This window comes from Rhipicephalus sanguineus, chromosome 5 (genome assembly GCF_013339695.2).
Source record: "Rhipicephalus sanguineus isolate Rsan-2018 chromosome 5, BIME_Rsan_1.4, whole genome shotgun sequence".
NCBI classification, from domain to species: domain Eukaryota; kingdom Metazoa; phylum Arthropoda; class Arachnida; order Ixodida; family Ixodidae; genus Rhipicephalus; species Rhipicephalus sanguineus.
The window spans coordinates 45,711,169-45,729,308 of NC_051180.1; the positions used below are offsets into that span (position 1 = coordinate 45,711,169).

Consider the following 18,140-nt stretch of genomic DNA (forward strand, 5'->3'; position numbering starts at 1 on the left):
TCAAGTAGGAGCACTGGGAGCGCCACATAAAATTCTGCAGGCTTTCTTTTTTACTTTCTTTTTTTCTAAGGCATGAAGGCTGTAACACCTAGTAATTTGCAAAAAACAAAAGAGAAACACATTTGGAGAAATGGTTTCGATTACGGAATTTTGAATTTAATTTTGTGTTATACTCGGCGAGGACACCACTTCATGGAAATACTGTGAGTTTGCTAATAAAAAAAAAGGAAAGAAACCATTGTTTTTTAATGTAAATGCTTCTTTCGGATAGCTGGTGGAATGATTACGTGCGTTTTTTTATCGTCCTTATTTCTGAGATGTGCAGCTTGACTACAACGTTACTACATCTTCTCAAAGCTGCTTTAGGAGTCGTCACTGAGTTTTCTCACTTGCACGTTAAGGAACCCCTGGTGGTTGAAACTAAAGTCATTAGATCTATTTCTAAAAATCTAGGGACTTTACTCGAAACTGATCCGGAGCGCTCCCCTAATGCCTGCCTCATAATCATATATCGCGCTTGTGGCGCAAAAACCCTCACACTTTTGTTGTCTTTTTTCAGTTTTCTCTTTCATTACGACTCTGTGTAAAAGCTGCCATATGACGGAAGATTACTAGAATACTGCTTCAGCACCGTCCGTAAGATTAAATCAATAGGACGGTACGAAATCGCTTTGTATGGCCTTTGTACGAGCTCGCCGTCTGCTGCACTGAGCGACGCACTCGCAGCGCCACTTTGCGACGCCGCTTATTGCTTTGTGCTGCCATCTACTATCAATTACTGTAAGCTCAATAGCAACCGTTTTCAGATTTCCGTAAAATGTTCGTAGCCTCTTACGCTATCTCACCCTATTTATTTAAGCAAAAGGTTATTTTGTTATATTATTGTTTGAAACAAAACCAGTGTGTTATATAATCACAGAAATTGATGGCGGACGCCATGTTGAACCTGGCTGCCTCGCCGATCAATCGCGGAAAGTCGAGCCCCTTCCGTCAGCTGCCGCGGCGGACCAATCGCCAGCTGCAAGCGTAGACACACCTCCTGTTTGCTTACGTGCGTGTGACAGCTTTGCAGTGACGTCGAGACCACACGTGACACCTTACATTCGCCCGGTAATCTTCCCGCAGCACCCAAGCCCCCAAGCTACATCGAGCGATCGAGCTTCAAAATGCACTAGCGAGGCGCTCCCGACCCCAGTGAGCGGTGTTCCTTTGCTTGCCCACATCTCGGCTGCCCGGCTGTCCTACCCCGAATGCAAGAAATTCGTGCTCTTTGACGACCGCTTCCAACCTTAGGCCAAAATGAGAATCACAGCGCGCCTACTTAAGGACATCGGGAAGATGTTGGACAAATACTCCCGCTTCCACCCGTCGCCGCTGTCCATCAAGCAGTTCATCGATTTCGGTGAGTATTTGCACGCTATTTAAGGCGATTCAGGCCCCGGATGGGAACATTTCCAGTACCTTTGCCCTGAGCTAGGTGATCTAGCTTCGCTGAGCAGCAGCGCTCCATGTTGGCACGGTAATTTCATCGGTTTCGTATACACCGTTCCATTGGGTACATGTAAGCTGTGAATCAAGCGTGAAACAGCAGCACGGAAGAATTGCCCGTCCGTGCTCGTTTAGTCAGCGTACACAATGCTGATCAGTTAGGCTTTTCGTCGGAAACACTTATGCTATATGTTTTTATATGTTTTTATTTTCTGTTAGGGCAACGCAATAAATGTTGCGGCATCGTAGCATCTTCAGCTGTGTTTGTGCACACAGCGTTTGCAAGTTGCAGCACATGAGCGCGGCGTCGCTGTGATTCTCAGTTACCGCTGGCTTTGTGATTGCGCTGTCGTCGATCATATGTAGGGCACCACAGAGGGTCGTTCAAACGGAGGCCACTAGCAGCAGCAGCAGCAGTCTGATGCAACGCGTAACGTAATCGTTCTACAGCGTCTGCGGCCGAAAGGAAAAGACGCGCCGTATCAGTGTTTCGCGAGTATCATCTCATGCGGTTGCGATGCAGAAATTGCTCCTACTCTTTCCTTTTCCTTGTCATTTTTTGTTGCGTCGTTTCAAAGGATGAACCAGCTGCGTTTGCTGGGTGGTCTAAACTTTTCCCGCAAGCGAGTATGCTGGAGTAAAATCACGTGACGTAGTAGAGATCCATTGCTGCTGTTACTTGAACACTGATCCCATTGCATTGTTTGTAAACAAGCATTTGATCTTAACATGTGCATAATCGCACACTCTGCAAACGTCTTTGACGCTTCAGATAGTTTTATTTTTTCTTTAATAAGAGTTGTCATTCTTCGAAGCATTTTCGCAAATGCATATACATATTTCTTTTTATTTGTCTTTTTTTATGAACAGCTACCTTCGGCTATATTATTCCATGCAGTACAACATAAAAAGAACTCGCGTATATTAAGCATAGTCGTTACCATGCGCGCTTGTTCAGTATACTTGCAAGTTATTCGAAATTACTTTTTTTTTTTCATTTCTTGGGCGTCGTTCTCGCATTGTCATCTCGGTGTGGTAGTACACTTACAATTTGCAATGAACGCAGAAATGTGGCGGACGAAGGAGAAACTATTCATACTAGACGTTTGATTTCAATGTTATATGCATACGTGTTACAGCGAATGTAAAAAGTACGTTCTTTACAGGAGTGGGTGCTTTCGACGTTTCGGCACAATTCTGAGTCCAGCTAATATAGCTCTGGTCAGCTCAGCTCACAGGGACCAGTTAGGGAAGTAGTTCTTCAGCGCTTAAAAAAAAAGAAAGAAAAAAAAAAACAGGAAGCTTTGCACGAGAACGATATTGATGTGATACCTGTGTTTAGCGCAGCTGCGATAAGGCAGCTCATATCTGTATCAAACGTTAAGTGTGTGCGGCATCATTGGACAGAACATCTGTTCAGCTGGCGTTTGTTTACATTGAACCCCCCCCCCCTCCCCCCGTATATGTCCATGATATCCTGATCGTTCCCCTTGCATTACGCCCTCGAGCTGGCTTGCGAGCGCTTTATAGCCGTTCCACCTGTGTTACAGCAGATTCGTACAGGACTGTGGAAGCAGCTTGTCGCCGCCGCAGCAGCCATCCGGTTTTGACCGGTCTGTTTTTCCGCCGAGCAAACCGGCTGACTGGCACTTCCCGCGCTCGCTACCTCCCCGTGCTGTAAGGAGAAAGCGCAGCACTGTTTCGCTTTTGCCGACTTCGCGCTCGCTGCGTCTCACCAAGTTCAAGTATTTTAGCTTATCTCTAGAGTCTAGTGGATAAGTACTCACCGTATTCGGCTGCCGCGCTTGACCTATACGCAAAGTAAGAGGCGTGTCCCTGCCGCGAAAAACAAGGTGGGAAAAATGCAAGCCTCTGCACAGCTAATCTCGGAAAGATAAGCTAGAGAGGCACAGCGGGGTCAAAAATGAGCGTAAAGGATGTTATCGAAAGCTTAACCGTACCGTGTCATCTAGGGGGTGACGTAACTTTCTACTGATGTTATGACTGCGACAGCTCAGGAAAAGAAAGGGTACGTGATCAAGAAACAAAAGTCTTGTGGGAGTCATGTCGGACCTGTACAATTCTTTAATGAATGAGACCTGAAATAAATTATTCGATTCGCACATCTCTGCTGTGTCATCTGTTCTGCCGTCGCATTCCACGCGAGCAAAAAAAAAAAAAAACCCTGCTATCGTACACTTCTCGGCACGCATTATTGAACTAGCCGGGGTGGAATTTTAAAACAATTGGTATTCTACAATTAGCGCGGTTTCAAGTGTGGTGAACAACGTGGAGACAGGTGTCGTCGCAATCCTTGGCTATTCTTGTGTGTGCTATGAGTTAAAGTATCCTTGCAAACCTCATATATCGTGTACTCAAAAGAAATATCGGAGGGAGGTAAACCGTGCTTTTGTTGTCCGAACTTTTTCTTTACTTTTTCAAAATAAGCGACATTCACGAATTCACCAAGCCCGCGACATTCGCCGATCAACGATATATGACAACACTGAGAGACTATCTTTTCGTAAGACCATATGACCTTGATCAAGATTCATTACTCAACGAGAGCTTGTGAAGGCGACACGTGGGCGCGCATGCGTGGAGTTTACAAACAAACTGCCTTCCTCCGAACGATGACCTTGAACAAACCGGGTCGGTCGTGTCAGTCGCTGTGGCAACTTCCTGTTCGCCGCGCGTCCGTTGTGCTAGTCGTGCTTCCAGGAGCGTCTGTACGTCAACAAGATGTCAGTTTCTTTCCCCGTGACCGAACAGCGAATCCAGGCGCTCGTTGGCGCCGTGAAGAAAGAAATAAGACGTTAAAGTAGAATATACGCTAAAAAGCTCGCCAAAAGTCTCACTTCTCGTTGAATACGTTTCTCTTTTTCTACCGTGTTCCTTTCCACGTACCTGCATCCGTGTTCTCGCTGTCAGGACCTCTTTCCGGTGAATACGCTTACTGCTATGCGTGAAATCGCCCAGGCATTTCCAGACTTCCCTTAGTAGTAGGAAAGCGGACGCTCAGACTGTGTACAAGGCACGAGCACATTTACATATGCACTGCGAGCCACGTTTTGAAGATACACGGGCTTGGTGTCAGCTGGCGCGAGGGATATTGGAGGTAGAAAGCCTTCGTCCTGCAGTAAACACAGAAATGGCTGATGACGTTTTTGTACTCTGCGTGCGACTTAACTAATGCAACACGCTTCATAAATGCTCTCCTTGCTATGACATGAAACGTCATGAATGACTCCATTAACGTGACCAACATCACCAAACTATATTTGTGCAATGAAGAGTTTCGATTATTTGGCTCTGAACGCTCACAATGTACAGGTGGTCAAAATTTATTCGGAATCATCCAGTACTTCATCTTCATGCCTCATCGTATTGTTGTTTTGGCACGTAAAATCACAGAAATTTTAAAAGGAGCATATAGGCCTCTCCTGACAAGTCGTTGTCGCAAAAGTTTGCAGTGAACCTGCATGCAAATTCAATGTAGTCGCCATAACACAGCTTCCTAAGTCGAACAGTAAAACTAACCGAAACCGTCGCTTTTGCGTCCGCTTATGTTTTGCATTCGTTTCTCTTCGTGCCACATGTGAGCTCTGTGTTAATCGTGCTGCAGATGTACGCTCGCTTTCGTTAAGCAGTCTCTCGTCCGCTCATTACAATTGCATACGGTTTGGGCGCAGTGCCACTAGTAAATCTTTACTGACGGTCCACATCCAACGGGGCAGCAAGCACGCTTTTAGCACATTCATAGTCACTCGTGAAGCAATCGACCTCTATTTAGTACACCTGTGTGCAACGTCTGAGTCTCAGCTCGTTGAAAGCAACTCGTGAGATAAGATTACCAGCGAGGGAGGCAAATGCAAGCATTATCACCTTGCTATCATCTGCATGCAGTAGAAGCTGAATCCTGCGAAATTCTTGAGAGCTCCTTCATCTTATCGTGCTGTTTCAGCTCTGCACTGCAGCAGCGCATGTTCTCTGCTTCGACAGCACCTCACGTGCTATAGTAATTTCAGGGGTCCATTCACTATAGAAATACCCACCCATAATCATCCTTCTTGTTGAAGCTATCTATACAGCAATCGTTTAACTGAAAGGCGTGTTGGCTATGTGGTATTTAGTGCGTGTTTTCTCTTTCGTACATCGCTTAGTGTAACGATACGACCAACTGCACACAGTCAAAACAAGGAAAATACCGTTCTGAGTAGTGAATGGTGAAACATTTGGCTGTGGGTAGGAGTCTGTTTTCTTTTTCAACGCCGCCGTCCAAATGCGCAGTTTAGTACCACTTGACATGTGGTGGTGGGGTACTCTTTGTTGCGAAAATGTACAGCCTACCTTGCAGGCAGGCCTCTGCCACGTCGTCTAACGATGCAAACGTCATCGGGTGCGCAGACGAATAAGCTGAAAGTGTTTCCTGTTTTTGTAGTGGGATCGGACGATTTCTTCCGATTTGTCAATTGATTAATTGATTGCTCTTGGATTGTTAAACCGGCCGAAACTGAATATAACTTTCCTTTTTTTTCTTTTATTTTTTTTTTTGGGGGGGGGGGGGGGGGCAACATAGCCTCAGCTGCTTTTGCGCCATAAAAAAACCGAATTAAATAACTGTTTGTTTTTGTTTGAGGTACTGCTTTTATCAAGGAAGGGCTGATGTGTGTGTTTATAAGGCGGCAACAGGGGCTAGTGATGGTGTTTATTTCTCTTGTTTTTGTGTTCTACATACTTATCACTGAACCCCCCCCCCCCCCCACTTCATTTCGTGTTCCTTCTTTCTTGTACGTACATCAGGCTGTACATGATCGAAATAAAGTAGTTGTGAGTTTGCGTATCACCCTGGGTTGTCTTCCTCGTTTCTTTATTTCGTCCGTGTCCACTGGCAGCGCACTACAAGCATGAAGATGTGTGTGTGTTCTTAAAGCCCAATCAAATCGGGCCCAACCCATACGTTCGCTGGAAAGCGATCTGAAAGTATCCACTCGAGCTACTGCCGATCTGGGCTCAAAGTGCACCCGTTGCGATTGCACTGCTTCGCAATACCTCCACGTGCTCTCTATCTAGGGGTAACGCTTTCGTGGCTGTTTGTATTATCATAGAGGAGGAGGAAATCAGTATCGAGGGTCGCATGATTGACCCTCATATCGCTCGCGTCGCACTGTGCATAGGAGAAAAAAAATGGTGTGAAACATGCATAGAGAATTGGGACTGGGATGGGGATAAAAATATTAAATATTAGTCGACGTCTGAATCATTGTTCTGAAATTGAGTGCAGGCAATGATGGTGTTATAACTGCGCTTATAGCAGCGTTCTCTATCAATTAGCCAGCATTAATCAACACTATAGTTACCCAGCGCTAACGAGTGCTGGTAGTACGCAAGAAAATACGGTAGTTGAAGGGACGTGACGTATAATAGGGCGCTCTGTTAGACTGCGCTATCGTCGGGAAAGGGCTCGTAGGTTTTTTCGGAGGTCGTACATTACCGTACCCGTAACAGAATGTGCGTGAAAAAAGTCAATGATGTCAATGCGTTTAAAAAAAAGCATTGACTTGTAGACTTCGTATTGGCGCACCTGGACTCTGTTCACAGCCGTATGACCAAACGAATCCGACAGACAGTGAGGCTAGGGAAAGCACAGGGAACATTAATTGTCTCTTTTAACTGTGGTTTAGTAATTGTGATGATAAATTGAAGTGAATTAAAGTGGACAAAAAAATCACCCTTTCTGTCGGTGGGATCCGAACCCACTACCTTCGAATTTCAACAGACATTTTCAGTCTCGTCGGGATGTCTCCTCCTACGCTCTCCTGCGCGGCTTCATCCATCATATAGTCCCGCTAAGTCTTTACTTTTGTTTTCCCTTGCCTTAACGTTTTTTGCCAATTCCTGTCTAGACAGCCGGCTTAGCAGTGTAAGCTTATACAATTAGGCGCTGGCTGGAAGCGGTTCAAAACGCGCCCCCGCTGTCTGCTCGCGATAAGCGCTGCGCCAGACTGCGTTGCTCTCGCGTTAAGCTCTTGCAAAAGCAGCGCTGTCGCTTGACGCTGGCAGGGTTAATCCGATACGCTTTGAAGTATAAAGGCCAGAATGCGGAAAAGGACCAATCCCTTTTTGAATCTGTCACTATACGACGCGGGGCAATTGCAACTGCGACGCGGACTTTGTCTGAAGCTATTAAGCTTCATGGTCGGCGTCTGTGCATATTTTGCTGGAACCTCCTTCCCCCCTTACCTTTTTTCTTTTCCCCCTTCGCATGGGACTGGTTAATCCGTGCGCGCAAGATCAGACTGCTTTGTGTAGAAGTTGTATTAAGTCGCCTTTTTTTCATTAGGCCACGTTGTTGCACCAGGCATACGAAGTCTGTCTTGCAACTGAGTGAGGCATATGCGCCCTACATCGAGGGCAAAAGTGTCGATGCCATAGGACACAACGAAAAAGAGTTACGCTTAGCGTGAGAACGCAGTCTCAAATAAAAAGCTTTAAATAGCATTTAGTACAGTTCTTGCGAGCGACATAATCATCATTTGAATTGAAAGAGCTGTATGTTAACGAAGCAGAAATTCGCATTTTTCGTGGCGCCCGTCCGCCTGTGTCCTAGTGATTTTTTGTCACCGGAACTTTACGTTGAAGACCTTGATAGTTTGTTCAGAAAGTTCCTGCGCATACGTAATCCGCTCGCGTATAACGCTGTGTATTAACGTCAATTCGTCTCTTGTAGTGGAAAGCACAGATGTTTCTGAGGCAGCATACGAGATGCATTGAAATGTACACCAAAAAAAAAAGAAAAGATAGGGTAACCGCTCGCGATGTGGTACGTACGTTTATAGCAAGCTTTTAGTTCCCTTCTCTCTTTCTCTCTCTCGTCTCTCCTTTTTTTTTTTTTTTTGTTAATTCTTGTATACGGTGTGCAATATTTGTGATACCACTGTCGATCTTCGATGTTATTTCACACACGTAAAATCCACTCCGCCCTAAGGCTTAAATTTCCATCGAGACTGGAAATGTGTGCACGAAAATGTAATCCGTACTATCTTTGAAGGACGATGAAGTAAAACACTAAATAAGTTTAGACTAATAAGTTAGTAACTCGGACTCTGTTGTCGTTAATTTAGCGATCATGGGTTCGTTATCGGTGAAGAAAATAAAGGTCCAAATTTCAATCTTTAACTTCGGGTCGAACTTCTGTACCTCAGTGTCAGTGTGACGTAACGGATTTCGCGGTCATTTACCTTTTCTTTTTGTAATTGGGCCACATAACACTTTCTTGAACTTGTTAAGTCTCTGGCTCTCTTAAACACATTATTAATTTTTACGAATAAAAAAAAATTTAGGCCCTAGCGGACGGCCGTCAAAATCTGTGAAGTCACGGCGAGTTATAGTGCGGGAACGTCAAGGCGGCGTCGCCACGTGTATTTTCTTTTCTGCACGTCTTTTGGCTTGCAGCATCATGTCGCTGCAAGAGGGGCACTTTTCTGAACTCTGAAAGGGTTATTTTATTAATACAATAAAATTACGCTACCCTTTAGTCGCTTTAACGTCGACCCGGGACGCTATAATGAACCTTTTGACGATAGACGCTGCTGATACGGAACAGCGTACCACTGTGGTGCCGGAAGAGTCGTCCGCCAGTGTTTGTGTGCTCTCGCTCCTTGTCGGCACTGTTATCGGCGTGCCGCCTTGTCACTCGCCCGGTGTGGAAGGTCGCACGCGCCTCCAACGACGGCAGTCGCGCGATAACGTGCGGGGCGTCGGTCATCTCCGGTTTCGCTTGTCTCTCCGCATGCACTGTATACCGACCGCGGAGGTCAAAGAAGGTGACCTCGTCTTACTATAAAAACGTTTATTAAACTATCACATTTGTCCGTCGCTATAGTGATTAGAAATTACACGAAGACACTTTTTAAGGCTCGTCCACACCTGTGACTATATAGCAATAACGGTCGCGCGACCGTTTGCGACTGGCAACCAAAAAGCGACTCAAGGCGACCGATGTTCACACCTGCGTGCGACTTATACCCGTCGCCGCACGGCATTCACGTCTGCTCGCGTATGGTTAGCATTGCCATTTCCCCGTAAAATAAGCTGACGTCCTGTTCTTGCGCATGTGATTGGTTCAGAGGTTGGCGACTGAAGAATCGAGCCGCGAGCGACTGAAGCAGTCGCTTTGCGACCAAAGCGGCCTTTTGCTACCAGCTGGCATGGTCGCGCGACCGCGGTGCTAGTCGCAGCTTGTGATGAGATGTTGAGAAGAGGAAAAGATGCTATTTCTGCCGCCCTAGTTGGGAGCGCGGCTCAGCGCCGGTCGCAGATGTGAACGAGCCTTTACTTCGGTCCCCATTGCACTTTTGGACTCCGCAAAGGATATCTGACGCACAAAAATCAATGTCTCTGTCAACCAGCAAGCATCTTAGAATGGTCAAATTTAAGAAAGCTTACAGTAGCGCGGCGTTATCTTATCTCATTGTCACTAGCGCTACCCAGTAGATGTTTTACAGCGACCAAACTTGAAGGACGCTGACGTGTTGCCCTCTCAGATAGGGACAATAAGCCTATACTTGACGTACGAATGCTGACGTTGCTGTTAGAATGGCGTTGAAGATGAGTCACAAAGGCATTGGTTGCTTTGAACTAAAATATGCAAGGCTGTTAGCGCCAACCACGGGGGCCTTCTTTTGCTGTAAGTGCACCAGTGTACGGCCGCTACGTGAATACAGATGGGGCCCTATCGCCGACTTTCCCGTATTCGTATAGTATACTAATAATGTGTAGATAACAATGTTACGTGCTACCAAGATGAGGCAAAAGAAAACGGACATTACTGTTTCCTGACTGGGCCATTGTTACAAGCTGCCACCAGCGTCGCCGGCGCGAAGTCGGCGACGGGAATGACAGCAGGTTAGTTCGTTCCCGTAAGTAGAGACAGTGAAGAGATCAGAGGCGTGGGAAACAAAACAAAACAACTTTACTCTAGTGATATTGCAGCACAAGGAACGGTAGCAGAACACTTATTAGAACTAACAAAATACATATGAAATCAATAAATCAGCTTACGAGAGAGAAGTATTACAAACTATACAAACTAACGAACACTAGAACTACAGATGAGAAAGTCCGAAGGGATAAACAGGTGAAGGCATACGTGTGATGACCGGCAGCGTTGAGTCCACGACGATCGGAAGCGAGAAGTCGAAGAGACTTCTGGCACGACTGCGATGTCGGTGGTGTTGCAACGCTGGTGTTTCCGGGAGGCTAGTGCTTGAAGGCGATCTCGGGCAGGTTGAGCTAACCCGAGAGGAAGCTCCGATGTCTACGATGCGGGCGTTAATTTCTCGTCACAACTAAACGAACGGCTAAGTTTAGGTGGCCAGCCGATACAGAGCCACACTAAAAACTTCCAGAAGGGATACTTGTTGATCTGCTTCTACAAGCCTGCTTAGCAGGGCCAAATCCTGCGCTTAAATCATCCTCGTGTCCCCTCATCCTTTTCCTGGGGGAACAAGGGACCTCTACCTGGGTCCAATCATGCGCGTTTCATCGTTCGAAACTCCGCCCTAAAATTACACTGACCACACCCCCTTTTAATTAGGAGAGGGTCCTCAACTGAGCGAGGGTGACAATCTGTTGGGGTGCTGCCATACGGCTTGTCCACCAGAAGTTTTTCCCGTGGGAACGGTCAGTTTGCTTGGCTCTCAGCCGGAGCGTCTTGAAGTCAAAAGCTTGTTCGGAGTATCTCGCGGCCTTTGCAAGATCCTGCCGCCGCCGCCGTAGGTACAAAGGATCAATCGTCCGCGGCGACGTTCGAAGCCCGGCTCTTTCCAAGAGTACGCGGTTCCCGCTGGTCAGCGGGGGAGAGCGGCGCCCGTTAATTCGCCGTGACGCCGGGTCGCAAAAATCGCAGTCCGTGACATTGCCCCCCACATTCAGAATGTTATTCATAACATTTGCTCACACGGAGGGCAATTTTTCGACCAAGGAACGGAACACCACCAACCATGGAGAAATAAAGACTGTCCTTCTCTTACACAAGATAATAGGGAGAGTGCATCAAGTTAACAACAAAAAACAATTATTAGAGTACCAGCTTCAGTTACACAGAACAATGTCAATGCGCCATACAAACAAGAAAAAGAAATAGCCGTACACGGCACCCATCAATGCAGAATACACTGCACGAATGTATACTACGAAACAAAACGAAACAATTGCGCTCCTCTACATTAGTGAAATCCTTCCATGTGCATGACAACATGTAAGAACAACCGGTGCACCAAGCAAAAATATTAACTCAAGATACACTTCTTATACAATGAAATACGCACATACAAAAATATAACGACGAAAGGGGAAAAAAAAAATGCTAACATGCTCCCCAGACCTCAAAGAACTATATCCGGCTCAAGTAATCGGCTCCCACGTTTTCGCTGCCCTTAATATGCGTAATGGTGAACTGGTACTCTTGGAGTAGTAAACTCCACCGAAGTACTCGAGCGTTCAGCTGTTTTGCCTGTTGGATATAACTCAGTGGCTGGTGATCTGTCTGGACACAAAAATGTACTCCATACAAGTACATGGAGAATTTCTTAATTCCCCATACCAACGCGAGACATTCGCGTTCGACGGCACTATAGGCAGCCTCCCGTGGAAGCAGCTTTCGGCTGGCATATGCTGTGGGGTGGAGCTTGCCTTCGTGTGCCGGCATGAGCAGTGCTCCTAGACTTGTGTCCGATGCGTGCCGTTATGCAACTGCACAACGCTTTTCTCCAAAAGAAAAACATACAACGCTTAAGAAATAAACAAAACCTCAAAACTAGTTACCTAAACAATATCTGGAAGCCGATATACCAAAAGAAACATCCGAAAACCAAAATAACAATTAAAACATAAGTTCAAAACAAACCAACGAATCCGGTAGCGACCTTCTTTCCAAACGTTTACGGCTGACGTTCACCTCTGAGACGTACACGCGGCGGTCGCGCCCTGTGGGCCTTTCTTGCGGGACGGGTACTACAACGACTACAACAATCACGAAACCCATTCGCTTCGCCTCCGGACCGCACCAAGCTTTTCGCTGGAGGCCTGCGTTCCTCCCCTCGTTGGGCTACTTCTTGGGAACCACGGATTCTGCACTCCCGTGCCCCACCAAACGTGCCGTGGATAGAACCGCGGGAGAGCCGACCCCTTCCTGCTGGCTGCATTGGCGCACAACCCGCCTTTCTTTTTCTTTTCGTCTGGCGGCGCAGACGCGTGGAAAACAATCTTGTCAAAGATGACAAACGCCTCACTCCGGCTACAATACTCCAACGTTTCGAGCCTTTCTTTACACGTGTAGTGCTCTTTGCTGCCCTGCGCGCTCTACGGTGCCGCTTGCGTCTATGCCTCTTCTTGGGGCTCACCTTCGAGCATCCCGCTTGCAGCTGATGCTCATCAACTTTCTCGAAGCTCTCGTTAGCTTTCTCGCCCGCACTGTCTAAATGACTGACGAACAAGTCATCGTCTTCTTTGCCCGGCAGACTGGCGGACAGCCTAACGCGCTTAGGGACAATGCAGCTGCTTTCCTCTGAACAACCTAGGTCGCGCGCCTGGGAGCTGTCCACAACTGCATTGTAATCAGTACTCTGTACTTTGGCGCCATCTAATGACCTTGCTCTGGTATTCTTGCCTAGCGGGTCGAATTCTCCTTGGACACCGCATGCAAGATCCAACGCCGTGACACACTCACTTGGTGTTTGGGCCAGATTTTCCACAACTGTATTAGCTGTTTCTGTAGCGTTCCACTGACACAGCACCTCGTCGCGCTTACTGTGGTCTTCGGCGGCCTCTCCTCTTAGCGCAGCATCTTTCGCAGCTTCCAACCTTGGTTCATTCTTGAACATGCTGTTATCTTCGCTCGTGCTAGCCTTCTCTACGGCTCTGAATTGCACCGCACTCGACTGTTCCTCGCACCTTTCGTGCGCTACATCTACGGATTCATCACTCCGCTGCTTTCTGTCTAGCTCGCGTTCCAGTCGTTCCCACTCGCGCTTCAATCTTTCACACTCCTCGTCTAATACTTGCATCCTCTTCCTGTGCTTTTCCTCCCATTCTCTCTCCTTTTCCTTTTGCTCCCGGGCCAGTGCCCGCTCTTCTCTGGCAAACGCCTGCGCCTGTTCCTGCTGCTCCTTAATCCATTGTCCCAGTTCGGCGCCCTCGAGGCCTAACTGTTTGCCGCACGCGATCCACTTATCAAAATCCATGCCCTCAATTCTGCAAACTGTCACTATATCACCATTATAAAAACAGTGCACTCATAATTCGTATGCCGGACGCAACCGCTTCAACTGTGCGGATCTATCACTACGCTGTCCGCACGGTTCTCGTTCACCCCTCACTGTCTTACTCTTGTACGGAACGTCCTCGTCGCGGACGCCAGTTTTGTTACAAGCTGCCACCAGCGTCGCCGGCGCGAAGTCGGCGACGGGAATGACAGCAGGTTAGTTCGTTCCGTACGTAAGTAGAGACAGTGAAGAGATCAGAGGCGTGGGAAACAAAACAAAACAACTTTACTCTAGTGATATTGCAGCACAAGGAACGGTAGCAGAACACTTATTAGAACTAACAAAATACATCAACACTTAATACATACGATTAACAAAATACATATGAAATCAATAAATCAGCTTACGAGAGAGAAGTATTACCAACTATACAAACTAACGAACACTAAAACTACAGATGAGAAAGTCCGAAGGGATAAACAGGTGAAGGCATACGTGTGATGACCGGCAGCGTTGAGTCCACGACGATCGGAAGCGAGAAGTCGAAGAGATTTCTGGCACGACTGCGATGTCGGTGGTGTTGCAACGCTGGTGTTTCCGGGAGGCTAGTGCTTGAAGGCGATCTCGGGCAGGTTGAGCTAACCCGAGAGGAAGCTCCGATGTCTACGATGTGGGCGTTAATTTCTCGTCACAACTAAACGAACGGCTAAGTTTAGGTGGCCAGCCGATACAGAGCCACACTAAAAACTTCTAGAAGGGATACTTGTTGATCTGCTTCTACACCATGTTGGTAAAGGGGTATTCAGACGGGGGAGGAATGCTCGGGGGAGACGGGGGGGTTGCGGATCACGTGACCACGACGTCACGGATTAGCGAGTGGGCGTGACCCCCCCGCGCCTCCTCGGAGGAGACGGGGACGTTTTCCCCGAAAGGACAAACAATCCCCCGGCGGTGGGGGATGTGGCGGAATTTCTGGCTCTTGTTTGGCCACATTGTTGCACTTGCTCCTGCAGAGAGCGGCAGCGGGTGTCCAGTCTGCAGTTGGGGTCATCTGTAGCTGGGGTCATCGTCGTCAGCAGCTGGTGAAACGGGCGGTACAAGCCACAGGAGTAGTCTGGTAACACTGGTCTCCCCCTCCGTTCGCCCCGTCCGTGTGAGTGGGGGGCATTTGTGGCGACTTCTCCTCGCGAGTTGACGTCACTAGGCTCCGCCTTTACCCCCCGAGCATTTCTCATCCGTCTGAATACCCCTTAAGCGACTAGCCTGCTTAGCAGGGCCAAATCCTGCGCTTAAATCATCCTCGTGTCCCCTCATCCTTTTCCTGGGGGAACAAGGGACCTCTACCTGGGTCCAATCATGCGCGTTTCATCGTTCGAAACTCCGCCCTAAAATTACACTGACCACACCCCCTTTTAATTAGGAGAGGGTCCTCAACTGAGCGAGGGTGACAATCTGTTGGGGTGCTGCCATACGGCTTGTCCACCAGAAGTTTTTCCCGTGGGAATGGTCAGTTTGCTTGGCTCTCAGCCGGAGCGTCTTGAAGTCAAAAGCTTGTTCGGAGTACCTCGCGGCCTTTGCAAGATCCTGCCGCCGCCGCCGTAGGTACAAAGGATCAATCGTCCGCGGCGACGTTCGAAGAAGGACACCCCATTAAGCACTTCCCGGCTCTTTCCAAGAGTACGCGGTTCCCGCCGGTCAGCGGGGAAGAGCGGCGCCCGTTAATTCGCCGTGACGCCGAGTCGCAAAAATCGCAGTCCGTGACAGCCATACATCCCATACATCATCAGATCTGTAGATCCTCGTTGCACACTATACAATATATAGAGAGCTTGAGAATTGGGGACCCAAGACACTGGGTCCCCAAGCTGCGTTGAGCAGCGTGCTGTTGCGTTCGGGAGATCAGCAGAGTTTGAGAATTAAGCCGAACGATGTGGCTGGGTTGGGTCGAGCGCACGGAGCGCCACACGTGGCGAAATTGAAATCATGCGAGACGGGCAGGGGCGTAACCAGAATTTTTTTTCGGGGGGGGGGGGGGGGGTTCAGCCATACTTTATGTATGTTCGTGCATGTGTTTGTATGTGTGCGTGCCTATATAGGCAAGCAAAACTGAAAAATTTCGGGGGGGCGGGTTGGACCCTCCCACCCACCCCCCCCCTGGCTACGCCCCTGGAGACGGGGTTCATACTGCGCCGTGGCGCGCGCTGCGTCTGTGTCGTCAAGCTGGTGACCCAAGACGCCTTGGGCACCCACTTTTCTATTTTTGCGTCTTGGGTCAACACGAGCGCAAGAGCCCAGTAGCGGCTTGGGTTCTGCGCATGCGCCCTGGCGGCTCGCAAGCTTCTTGGGTCCCCAAGCTCCTTGGGGCCCCAATTCTCAAACTCTCTAATATGTTCGCATTTTATTTCCATCGCACGGGAAGTTGGCGCCTGCGCAGCCCCTTCCGGATACCTCACGTCATCGCAGTGTATATTCTATTATCAGCAGCAGCAGCTTGACTACGCCTACTACAGGTCAAAGGCCTCTCTCGTACTATAGCTCTGAGTCACTTACAGGCGTACTAGCGTCAACTGGTAAGGAGCATTGTCTACAGGATGCATCCGTCCTTATAGACGTTCCAGTAAACATCTACGTGGTGCTGAAATACTCCGGTTAGTTCCATAACTCGAGCTTGATATGTTAAACTAAGCAAAACAGCGATGCTTTGACGTCAGTATTCATGGTAGAGTGCGTGCCTTTCTTTTACTGTGTGCTGAAGTATCATATCATTAAATAGTGAAGACGACCAAAACCTTCAGCTGATTTTATATGAGGATGTCATTTGATCATAACGTGCAGTCGGTCTGCAGGCAAATTATATTTAATGAATGCCATCGTTTGGCTATTATTGTGTGCTGAACTTGCATCTATATATGTGACACATGCAGGTGCATGCCACAACTGCACCGCTTATCATAATTGCAAATGGAAATTCGAACCGCAGACAATCGCCACTACGGCTCTGCAACTCATCGCGCACGCCCTGTGCTGTTCGTTCACTCGTGCGAGCCATTTACTTTCACGAGTCTCTGGATTGTCTTATACGCAGCACATCATATGTCATTCGTGAATGTTATATGATGTTCTCCTCGACAATCGTCTACTCCGCCGCATAGAAATGGCGGCGGACGGACGCAGTGGGTACTAATGTATTTAACGATATACGCTGGCAACGAACCGCTTATCAGGAACTGCGTTTTCGCTTTGTTTTATTTATATGTTCTCATCTTTACAACGAAGCGACTATACGCTCCTTTGCGTATGTTATCAGTAACGCGCGACAGACGGCGACTTTCCGCGGAGACGATACCATGGTCTCCTGTTACTGCGTCACGTACGCACTGCGTTACGCTGCCGCAGGCGTCTGTGTGGTACGTCCACGAGACGCTGTGCAGCCAGCGCTTTCCTGCAAGACATTTATTTCCTTCTCACTTCCCCGTCTCGTTTCACCCTCTCCGTCTGTCCTGCGTGGCATGGTTTTCAGCTGCTGTTGTCAGTACAGTCAAAACCTGTTTTGAGGGGCAATGCGGTGTCTTTCATAAGTGAGGAATAATAGCAGGGATCGCTCATTATGTCTGTATACACGATCGCTGCCTTGCTGCGTTCGCCCTTGGCAGCGTCGGGCAACCTCGACCTACCGGTACAGTTGAAATGTGTGTCGCGCATTTTACATAGCTCGACCGGGTCTCATTTTGACGGTTTTCTTTGGCTTACATGGCAGCAGCGCAGACAGCTGGAGGCTTTGCCTTTCTAAATGCCCGCTGTCGCCGTGGCGAAGCTTTGTCGCAGTAAAGGGGTCTGATCAAATCTACATCTCAAAATCTTGCGAGCAAAGCAAGCTCGCATGATATTTAGATGTATAAGAGTACAGACTTTTGGGCTAGTTGGTTCGTTACGTTCATTGAAGCCATAGCGCTGATAAGACAGGGACCACAGAAAGAGGACAGGACGTTATGTGTACACCATGAAATCATCCTCACATCAGTTTTCCTCGTCTGCCGTGTCACATGGGCGAAAAGGGGAGGGGTATCCCACCATACCCATTCGCATGTACGTGGCCAGAGTGACTAATCATGTACAAAATCACGACGTTCTTCTTGTACAGACGTTTGCAACAGGAGCGTAGACAGCAATGTGTGTCTTTTGTTCTTGGGAGGGGGGGGGGGGTCAAGCTCCCAATTCCTCCCCTCTGGCTACACCAGTGGTTTGCGGTGATGGGCGAAATAAAATAAAATGTCTGCATTTCAGGGTACCTCAAAAACAGTCTCCTTTATCGTGCTGTTATCGCCAGAATTTTCCTTCTTGACCCCGTTTGGTACGGACGGAGCGAGTACAAAATTTATTGTGTAA

At 48.0% G+C, this 18,140-nt stretch overlaps 1 protein-coding gene across 1 annotated transcript in view; it reads left to right on the top strand.

The window, feature by feature from the left end:
• Window positions 1–1,136: 1,136 nt before the first annotated feature.
• LOC119393567 (pyruvate dehydrogenase (acetyl-transferring) kinase, mitochondrial) overlaps window positions 1,137–18,140 on the top strand; it is a 57,386-nt gene continuing 40,382 nt past the window's right edge. Inside the window, exon 1 of the mRNA XM_037660669.2 lies at window positions 1,137–1,402. Coding sequence (XP_037516597.1) covers window positions 1,300–1,402 — 103 coding nt within the window. The 5' untranslated portion in view covers window positions 1,137–1,299. The remainder of the gene's footprint in view (window positions 1,403–18,140) is intronic.